We start from the raw sequence: 11336 nt of genomic DNA on the forward strand, positions 1-11336 counted from the left end.
ACTGAAATACAGTGGGCCAAAATTTAAAAATCGGTTAATTTAAGAGTTTACGTGAAATCCAGTTTGAGCTACATTTGTTTGCTATGAGCTAAGTCATGTTTGAATTGTCCAATTTCAATCTATAATACTAATTTAAATGTAAAGAAAAGCAGAGCAGCTTACACTTTGCATCGAGATACGTTTGCCTTTATATCAGTGAAATAAGAAATAAGACAATGTAGCATATGTAATATATGAAAATTCAAGACTTGTGTAGTGCATGGGGGGGATTATTGTAAGTAAGATCATATGAAACTATAATATCAGACATAGGACTTTTGTTTATTTTATATACAAATCAAAGAAAAGTATGGACAATATTCGTATATAAACAAGATTTATTCCAAAAAAGTGTGGAGAATATACTTTATATACTATAATAATGTGTGGGGAAAAAAGGGTGTTAAAAAAAGGTATGAACAAAAAAAGGATGAACTATTTACATACAAAAATAAGGTCAGTTCTTGTTGGTCTCCATGACCTTCACAATCCTGTCTACCAAGCCAAGCATTGAGTGGCTGTTCTCCTCAATTCTCCTGAACACCTTTAGGAACTCAGTATTGGCAGTATGCACCTCCGCAAGCATCGCCTGGCCCTGCTCCAGTAGCCTTTCATCCCTCACGTCACTTTTCTCCATATAACTCAGAAGGCCAGATGACGAATCCCGCTTCCTTTTGACTACAAAGGGAAAAATAATAAAGTCAACACAGTATTCATGACATTTTATGAGATGTATATTATATACTGTGTAATGAAATGTTGTATTGTTATTATGGCTGCAGTTGCATAACTTGAACAACTACTACAATGACTATGCCATGATAAATGCACATGGCAACAGGGAACAGTATTACTATAATGATCACTGTAAACCTTACCCTGTTTGTTTCGGCCCACTGGCTGGATGAGGTTCACCAGACATTCCTGGGAAGAGCTGCTTGCCATAAGAGGAGACCCTCCCAGCCGCATGGGCGAGCTGCAGGCCGACGGTAGTGGTGTTTCCGACTCAGTATGCTCAAAAGACGATATTTCTGTAAACACAATATAAACACAATGAACAAAAGTAGCCCTTCAACAAATCATAAATCATTAGTGAGAAGGAAGAAGATACATTGGAGGCGTTAGCTGTCTTTGCCTTGGGGATACCTTTGTTTATTATTGTTAGCATTAGCATGCTAGCGCTATTATTGGTTTGGATGCACATCCGCTAGCTGTAGTAGCTCAACTTTAGCTTTATTTTCAGGTCTGTCGATAGCTAGATGGTTGTAAAACAAAGTCACAAATAAAACAAATCGGTAATGCATAACTCACCGGCAAATGAGCTCCGCACATTCAGCGACTCGACCTGCAACATAATCGACGAGAGACAAAGCGAGTTCACCGTCGATCCATAACCACTGGTCGGTCTGTCTCCGAGGACCGAGTCTAGCAAGTCATAATGTGGACTTGCTTTAGGACGACCGCTGCCACTCCGTCCGAGGTCTCGCTTTTGGTCCCGATAATCCTTCTTCACCTTCTTCAATTTGTTGGCAATCTGCTCAACGGTACGGTCAAACCCAGCGCTTGCCATGTCGTGCTGCAATTGTTGTAGAATTGCCTTGGACCGCGTGCTCCCCTCCAGCTTCCTTTGTACCTCTTCCGAAGACCAGATTCCCAGTAGGTAGCTAGTCTCCTCGGTGGACCACTGCTGCTTGTTAACTCGGTTTTCCATCGTTGTGTACAAACTGGATAACGCGCAGGCTTTTTGTTGTTGTTAGAGGTTGATCCCGCCCCTGCCCCTGCCCCTGCCCCTGCCCCCGCCTCCAACGTAAGCGTGACGTATGCGGTTCTTGCTTCTACATGGATAACTTTTTGGTACTCGAAACGAACCGGATTCCGGAGCTTAGAGGCTGCTCCGCTGCGGTGTGAACAGGAAAACCCGGTGCTTTTCAAGCACCAGCACCGAACCAGCCCTGAAACACCGTTGGTGTGAATGGGGTATGAGTGACTATCTGTTGACTTCACATCTTGTCACAAACCAGGGGACTTTACTTCCTGATTTTTGGAATACAAAATAATTTATCTGTGTACGTGTTTTACTGAACGAGCATACTGTACTGTGATCTGCATGCACTTATCAAACATTTAATTAAAGTGGACCTATCATGCTATATTTGAATAATATAGTGTATATACCTATATAAGGCATATTTATACTTTTTTTTCTTCAAAATACCAAACAGATCATGCATTTTAGCCATGCCTCATTTCGCTCAATTTGAAAATGTATAGCTCTGTTTTTGCAAGGGTTTATTATGTGCCAACAGCACCATCTAGAGGCCTGGCATATGTACTACAGCGTCTCCAGCGCTTTCGAACGGCAATGCCGTGGTTGTCTCCTCCTGATTGGTGGAGTTGGCCCAATAGCCGTACACTCTTAGAAATGAAATATGGATGTTGTTTGCATTAATTGCTTTTTTTATATTGAAACTACTAAGTAAATGCACTTTTTACAATTAAATCAAGAGACTTTAATTACATTTATGTAAAAGTTCAAAGTTTTGGGATTACATTACCATGTTGTGTTGTATTTAAATGGTAAAGTTATTTAAAACGCACTGATTGTCCCAAAGTGCTTGCCGTACTTTCTCAGCACATGCGCTGTAAGACCGGGGACATGTGTCATTTGAATCCTGTGACTGTGAGATGACAGAACCGCATTTTTTCCCTTTCCTGTGCCATCCTGCGATGTTATGGTAAGTTTCTTAAATATTAACATATATTAAACACAAACGGTCCCTGAAATACAAAAGTTGATGTGTATTTTTGATTTCCCTGCTACCAACTGTATACTTTGATGATAGATTTGAAAAGCGGTGCAGCCTAGCTAACAGCTAGCTAACAGCTAGCTTAACGGTCACTTTTTAATTATGTTCCCTTGCACTTAAAAGTGTTAGAATATGTCACAAAAGAGGTGACATTTCAAGCTTTGTCTGTATAAGTCAATCGTTATGTATTTAATGATTTTAGCTTGATGTGGTTATAATAGTAATGTTAGCTCTTACCAAAAGTAAGTGGACACGTTTTTTCCCTCCTTTTTTTTTAATTTTTTTTTTTAAATGTGCTTGATTTAAAGATTTGAGAGCCTGGTTGCAAACATCTCCAGTGCCAAAAAGGTCATAGTCGGTTAAGGTCTTCTAAGTCTATTAAAAATAACTTCATCAAGTGTAACGCCCTGAGGGAGGTTTTTTTGTTCAATTGTAAAGCTTATTTGGAAGAAATAAAAATCCCATCTGTGCACTGTACTGTTGCGTCAGCCGGAGCCGTGCCTGGTCGTTACGTTAATTATGTCGGCTAGGAATATCAAAGTGTGAATTATTTAAAGCATGTACAGGAACACACTCAACAAGCACATCTTCCATTAAGACAGCTCTTAAATAGACACGTAATTCACCCGAAAACGTGTTTCTTTATAATAATCAGAGAGAGAGAGCAAGATTAAATAGTGGCAGGTACTTCAGCCGCAGATGCCACTATTTGCTGAGACAACTGCGGCTGCTGAAGGGGTGTTACTCTGGGTGCCGAGCCAAGCGAATGTGTGTGGCAGTTGCCACTTACCTGCCGTGGCAACTGCTTGTGTTTAAACAGTTATTTATCGTGGAAAAGTATTTCCATGTTCTGCTACTCTGTAATTCTACTCAATTACATTTCAGTGGGAAATATTGTACTTTTACAACACTACATTTATTTGACACTTGTAGTTACCTTTTTAGATAATGTTTATATTCATATACATGTACTACTAATTTACTCAGTTCTTTCCAAAATATGCTCTATATTAACAAATCACAACATTAAAAAATCTTGTATATATGTAGATTTTTTATTATAAGAACATTCATTTTTATTCTATGATGCAACCCTTTTACAAAAGGCTTTCTGCACAAAGTACTTTTTCTTTTGATACTTTATTATATTTGGCTAATAACACGTTGGAACTTTACCTTAAGTATTATTTTGAACTTGGGACTATAGCAAGTAATGGAGTATTTATACTTTTACTTTAGTACAGGATCTGAGTACTTTTTCCACCACTGCTTATGATCCAGTAATGGGTTGCTATATCGTGCACCTCACACCCTGAATTATGTTAATGGCTGCAATAATAGTTGTTATTTACAATACATTTGGATCATTAACACATTTCTCTTTTTCTCTAGGTTTTGAATGTGGAGATGCAAACAGTGTACTGAGACTCAATCTACAAGGTACCAATTACTGAAGCACTATAAATTAAAACACGGCCATTTTGGTCAGAGACACCCATATCCATGCACATACTATGAATGCCCATGCTCTTTCAAAACATGGAATGCTCTTAAAACACATTTAAGTAGATGTCATGTTGAATCTTTACCTGTATTAAGTGCAGAGCTATTTTAATAGATGCACATGTATAAGAAAAGAACCTCAGCTGAAATTCTTTGTTTGGTTTACACCAGTAGATGTCCTGTCCTTTCTGCTATGACACTTGATGGATATTATTAGCTTTAAACAAAACATTTGAACCTGTATCACAATGTGTTGCAGGTAAACGCAGAATTCACCCGCATCACCACCGTTCCGCTGCTGCCTACCTTCATGTCTCAACTGGATCGCCATTCGTCTCAGTTGATGAAGGTTTTCAAAAAGAAGGGGGGAACAGCAGGACGCAATTTGGGCCTGATCATGGCAGCCATGGACAAGGTATGTAGTTGTAATAAATTGTGTAGTTTGGGCACTGCAACACCATATTCTCTTTATCTCTCTCTCTTGTTGTCCCTCTCATATAAATATATTTTAACCTCTCTGACCCCCTTTCTTTGACTTGCCAAAAATCAGCACACAAGCATAATCAGTATTCTTGTGTGAAGATTTTGAAAATGTGTTTGTCCCTCAGGATCCCACAGTTGAAACACGACGGGACTGTGTCCTTAAAGCGCTCTGCGTCTACTTGAATGAAAGTTCCGAGAGCTTCATAAAGGAATATTTGGTAAGTTGAAACATAGCCAAACACAGATATATATATATATATATATATATATATACACCTGAACATCAGCAGGAGAGGACTCTTTAAAGTAGAGACACTACATACTGATATACACCTGATCAGCAGCAGGAGAGGACTCTTTAAAGTAGAGACACTACATACTGATATACACCTGAGCATCAGCAGGAGAGGACTCTTTAAAGTAGAGACACTACATACTGATATACACCTGAACATCAGCAGGAGAGGACTCTTTAAAGTAGAGACACTACATACTGATATACACCTGAACATCAGCAGGAGAGGACTCTTTAAAGTAGAGACACTCCATACTGATATACACCTGAACATCAGCAGGAGAGGACTCTTTAAAGTAGAGACACTCCATACTAATTTGAACCTGAACATTTGCATAATATGTCCTCTTTAAATAAAAATAATTGAATTTGTTTTTTATTCAAAGTATTTGCTGCTACTTTGGTTATATTGTTCATGTACATTTACAACTACATGTATTTATTTACAATGGATCCAATAAAAGGATTTGCTCATTTGTTTCATATTATAAAATGATGTGTGTCAGGGTTCTCATACTGATAATCATGAATACTATGTTCTAATCCCACTTTAGGATGTTGAACTTGCAACAACCCAAATGGAGCCAATGGTATTGGGACTCTATCTCGTGAAACACGAAGGAGCAGAACCCGGGCGTCATCATCGAGGGTGTTGGAGTGCTGCGAGAGCTGAAATACTTGGCAAATGGATGGGCAGTATTGCTTGGACTGATTTACAGCCTCAATCTGAGCTACCCCAAGGACCTGAAACATACATTTGAATTCATTCAAAAAGTATTGATGGGGTTGGATGGCAACAGACTGTCAACCAAGGTGCAGGTTCTGAAAAACAGATTACAAGAGTAATCCCAAGGACAAAATACTGTGACAGAGATAACGTCCAGTTCATTTCCATCTCGGTACATTCACACACACACACCACACCACACCACACACACACACACACACACACACACACACACACACAGAGAGAGACACCACAAACACAGAGACAGACACACACCACACACAGAGAGACACACCACACACACACACACACACACACACACACACACACACAGAGAGAGACACCACAAACACAGAGACACACACAGACACACACCACACACAGAGAGACACACCACACACACAGACACTCACAATTGTATTTCTGCTTTTGAAAGTTCAAGACATATGTTCATGTGTATAACAGAGGCAAAGATCTACTGTAACACATTATGTGCTTGAGCAATATTATGTGATGCGTTTCATCTAAGTGTTTGGAAAGACATAAAAACACCATACTTCATAGTAAAGTTGCATTTTATAAAATGTTCAGATAATAAGTCATTATTGTAGCTTTTCAGCCCACATGTTAACTTCTTGAGTCACTCGTGTTTCTCATCACTGTCAAGTTCAGCAGCTGTCATGGGTTTTTTACGCAAAGAGCTTTAAAATTCTAATATGTGCACCTACCACAAATGGGCTGTTGGAGTTAAGTGTTTTTTTGTTGTTGAATTGTTGTGGCAATTCAGATGGTTGTTTGCAAAATGCAATGTTATAAGTGTAAAATGAACATTTAAAATAAAGTGAGCGGAATACAAATTACTGAGTTGGAGTCATTTGAATTACTTATATTGATAGAGCAATTTGGATTAAATGATGTTAAGTGCAAATAACACAATCCTACAACATAAATGGAACTAATTTGTGTTAAGTAATTACAACCTAACTGTGTTAGGTAAATCAGTGCAAACTTTAAGTAAATACAACATAATTGTGTTAAGTAAAAACAACAATTTAAGTAAATTCAACATAACTGTGTTAAGCAAATACAACATAACTGTATGATGTAGCATTTAATTAAGATGCTTTTGTAAGATTTACTTAAATGCAAGAAGTAAATATTAGTTTACTAGTCTGTTTCCTATTTACTTAGCCTTGTTACGTGCAGCCGGTTGACATAACTAGATTAAGTAAATCTAACATATCATTTCTTTGAGTGTAGCGCCACTTTCCTGACGTCAGGAAAGTGTTCAAATCTGGATCAGTTTTTATCAGATCCGTTGCAGCCCCTTTTTTAGAGATTTGGGTATGGAGGAAAATAGAGAGGGTTGTGTTTTCTGACACTTGGTGAGTTCCCTGGAACACCGGGGACACATATTCATGTATAAAAGACGTACAAAAGTGCATTTTGCATGATAGGTCCCCTTTAAAGTAGTGAAAACAAATAGTGAGGGGGTCCAAAATCAGCCAACGTGCTTTGTTTTTAATGTTCATCACTATAATAATAAGTACATTATTCAAAAGTTTACATTAACTTTGGATAATAACACGGGAGAAACGGATCCTCTCTTTTCCTCTCTCCCTCTCTCTCTCTCCTGACAGCCCGTCAGTTTCTCATGCAGCTCGCCAAACAGTGGGCGGAAATAATAATAATATTAATTATTTCACACAAAAAGGTTATGACAATATATGACTATTGATGTACAAATAACACTGTCTGTCAATTGTGTAAAATAAGAAGATTAGATTACAACTTGTATTTAGAAATACTCTGTTGTAATTATTGATGCATAAATGTGTTCATCCATTCAATGTGGCATCTGCTATAATGGGGTTAATGTATGATATTACTTAATAATACAATACACTATATAATATATGATATGATAATTACATTTTAATTTGATTCATTTCTTATTTCATAGTTTCTCATCATTATTATGAAAGCACCCATTGTTTTAGATAATGGTCGGAATGTGACCTGTGAGCCTTCTGAATTACCGTGGGATAGCACATTCTAAACTAAAATGTTCAATCAATAAAGTAACATCTTATCTTATCTTAATAATATCTTCATATTAATAATAATAATAAATCATACAGTATGTGTCCGAAAGGGAGCAGGAGGAAGCAAACACAAAAATATACCAAAAATATACTGCATATTAAAGCAAACGATTGTAAAGGTAAAAGTATGAGCATCAAATCAAATCAAGTTTTATTTATATAGCACATTTTTAAACTATTTTTGGTCGAGCCAAAGTGCTGTACATATAATAAAAATACCCTACGGTAAAGACACTTTACAGCAAATACAACAGCACAGTTTGTTCAGAATATCAGTATGAGAAAACGACACCCTCTGTCCTTAGACCCTCACATCGTACAAGGAAAAACTTCCAGAGAAAAACCCACATTTCAAAGGGAAAAATGGGAGAAACCTCGGGGAGAGCAACAGAGGAGGGATCCCTCTCCCAGGATGGACAGAAGTGCAATAGATGCTGTGTGTAAATCGAAGAGATAATACATTTTACAGCGTAGGTAGACCGCATGACAAATAAAGAAGTGTAATGTAAACATTTACATTATTATTATGATTATTTAATATATAAAGACTATATATTATTGAATTACAAGATTAGATATACTTTATTTGATCCAAAATATTGATGTGTTCAAATGCTCTTCTAAACAACACTGAAAGTCCATGAAAAGTTGTCTTTCTGTATTTGTGAATGAACCGCCATCTCCTGGTTAAATCCTGAAATTGAAAATCTGGCAACGCCCTCTTGGAAAATAGTGGGAGGGCTTAACATTCCCAGATGCAGGGTTGCGTTCGAATACTCCAAAAAAACAGCTCCTAAGTTCTAACCCTATCGTCTATTCCTTGACCTCGGAGTGAAACGTCATGGGGTTAAGGGATAGTGGATAGGAGAATTCAAAAGGATTTAGGAGAAGAGACTGCGGCACTTTAGAGAATCCGACTGCACTTTCACTATCCGACGTGTTTATGATGCGCCAGCGGAGGTCATAAATGTGCGTCTGCTGAACTACAACTTTCCGAAAGCGGACTACTATAAGCGCTGTTATTGTGTTGTTTTATGCTTTATGAACGTGTGCAACAGCGAACAATATGTTGTTCATTATGGTTGAAATTAAAACAAATAAGTAAAGTCAAAGAAAATCGTTGTCACATTGATAATTGTTGCACACACTCACTCACCTCACCCTCCTGGCAATATACAAAACAATTGATGGAAACCGTGTTAGACCTACATTTGTATTGCTGTACATATCACCATTCTTAAGTTTATAACATGTAGAATTAAAATATGGCCAAAAGTCTCAATTAGATTTGAAGCTGTATTGGCTTATTGATGTGTTATGGGACAAAATAGTTGTTTACCCAAAGACATTACTATCAAATGAGCACAGGCCCAACACTGTTGCACTCAATGAATAACCACCCAGCTGAATAGTATGTTGCTGAATGACCCTATTAGTGTCCTATATAAGAGCAGGTGGGCAGTATCACAGTTTCAGAGCAAGATGGCAGAAATGGAGCTTGTGGCTGCTGCGTTGCAAAACAACGGAGTAAATATTCAGAGAAGGAGAGCACGACTGCAGAGGCTGGCAGTGTGTTTACAAGGGGTAAGTGGATTCTGATACAGGTTTTAATCATATATTACAGAGCATGCTTACATTGCACATACTATCAAGAGTATAGCTGAAACTGTTCCTGTATATTTCATGTGTTTTTGTGTACCTGGGTGAAGTTAGCTTTGAGGACTTTCTGACAGAAAATTTTGTTATGGTTTATAGCCAACAAACATATTTCCAGTATTGGTTATTTAGAGCAAACTTGAAGGCTATCTCCTCCCATGTGCTTGCGTTACACAACAAATATGCATCATTGTATAAAAAAAAAAGACAGCCACAATATTGATGTATTTCAACCTTTTACTATTTACACCTGTTTTGTCTTCTACAGGAGAGGATCGACATCTATGCCAACCTCAACCACCATGTCCCTGTAATACAAATATATATGGATCAGTCCATAGACCTTACATTAGACTACCGCCTGTCGAGGGAATCCATTGAGGCCCTGATGACCCTTCTCAGGAGGGAGAAGAGCCATGGCTGGGTTCAGCATGTGGAGGTCCTCCTGGTGGTCTACTGGCTGGCACATGGGTTGTCCTATTCGGTTGTCTCCAGGGTTTTTGATATTGTCCACAGGATGTGTGAGGCAATATTATGTCTGTTGGAGAAGGTCATCCATTTCCCCACACAGGCACAGTGTGCTGAAGTTGGCAATGGCTTTCATCGCCTTGCCAACAGCCCAGCCTTCAGCCACTGTGTGGGAGCTATAGATGGATGCCACATCCGCATCAAGGCTCCCAATAGCCCCCATGCCCAGGATTACCTGAACAGGAAACTGTTCTTCTCTGTCCAGCTTCAGGGAATCTGTGACAGTTATGGCAAATTCCTGGACATTTTTGTTGGCTACCCTGGTTCGGTCCACGACACCAGGGTGCTCAGGAACAGTCCAGTGTTTGTGAGGGGCTGTTACCCACCAGCTGGCCATTACATTGTGGGGGATGGAGGTTACCCGTGCCTGAGGGAACCTTTTAACCTCATCACACCATGCCGGGAACCGTTGAGGGGTAGAGTGGAGGCACGCTTCAACCGACACCATGCCAGAGCCCGATCGGTTGTGGAGAGGGCTTTTGGGATGATGAAGGCACGGTGGAGAGGGATCTTCTTCAAGGCCCTGGAAGTGGATCACAGCTTTTCCCCCAAGGTGATGGCAGTGTGTGCAGTGCTCCACAACATCTGCCTCACTGCTGGAGACATCCTGGAGCCAACTGAGGGAGAGGATCCAGTGCTGCTACCTCCACAGGGACCTGTGCAGAGGGATGAACATGCTGGTCAGCACTATAGGGACAGACTGGCAGCACACGTGTCAGCCCCACATCAGCGTCCTCCACACCTAAATGAGCATGATTATTTCGTTATATAGTAACTACATTAATGGCTTTCGTACATCATTCATTTTTTTTAATATGCAATCATTCCCCATAAATACATGTTACTAATGCACGTTATTGTGTCTCTTGTGGTGCAGGTTGCCATGCTTGGATTGTTGCTACTCCTACTGCAGCAGCATTTTCCAGTTGGAAGCAACTAAGCTCCATCTTTTTTGTTGATGTTCACCCCGTTATGTTTTATTTTTGTCATGTTTATTTGTACGTACGACACCTATTGCACGTCTGTCCGTCCTGGGAGAGGGATCCCTGCTCTGTTGCTCTCCCTGAGGTTTCTTCCATGTTTTCCCCCTGTTAAAAGGTTTTTTTTTTTGGGAGTTGTTCCTCATTGGCTGCAAGGGTCTAAGGACAGAGGGTGTCGTACACTGTACACATTAGAAAGCCCTGAGGCAAGTT

At 39.3% G+C, this 11336-nt stretch overlaps 2 protein-coding genes across 2 annotated transcripts; one reads left to right on the forward strand and one right to left on the reverse strand.

Annotated features, from left to right (window-relative positions):
* Positions 1 to 270: 270 nt before the first annotated feature.
* Positions 271 to 1777, reverse strand: LOC117498512. The gene is made up of 3 exons (XM_034150656.1): positions 1351 to 1777; positions 918 to 1070; positions 271 to 717 (listed from the first exon to the last, which is right to left on the reverse strand). Exons 1-3 carry the CDS (start codon positions 1748 to 1750, stop codon positions 497 to 499), a joined length of 774 nt encoding a protein of 257 aa, XP_034006547.1. The 5' UTR covers positions 1751 to 1777; the 3' UTR covers positions 271 to 496.
* An 8342-nt stretch (positions 1778 to 10119) lies between these two features.
* On the forward strand, positions 10120 to 11049 carry LOC117498566 (protein ALP1-like). Its single transcript, XM_034150750.1, has 2 exons — positions 10120 to 10914; positions 11021 to 11049. Coding segments are annotated over exons 1-2 (783 nt in total). The 5' UTR covers positions 10120 to 10132; the 3' UTR covers positions 11022 to 11049.
* The last annotated feature ends 287 nt before the right edge of the window (positions 11050 to 11336 follow it).

The sequence above is a fragment of the Trematomus bernacchii genome, unplaced genomic scaffold, assembly GCF_902827165.1.
Source record: "Trematomus bernacchii unplaced genomic scaffold, fTreBer1.1, whole genome shotgun sequence".
NCBI classification, from domain to species: domain Eukaryota; kingdom Metazoa; phylum Chordata; class Actinopteri; order Perciformes; family Nototheniidae; genus Trematomus; species Trematomus bernacchii.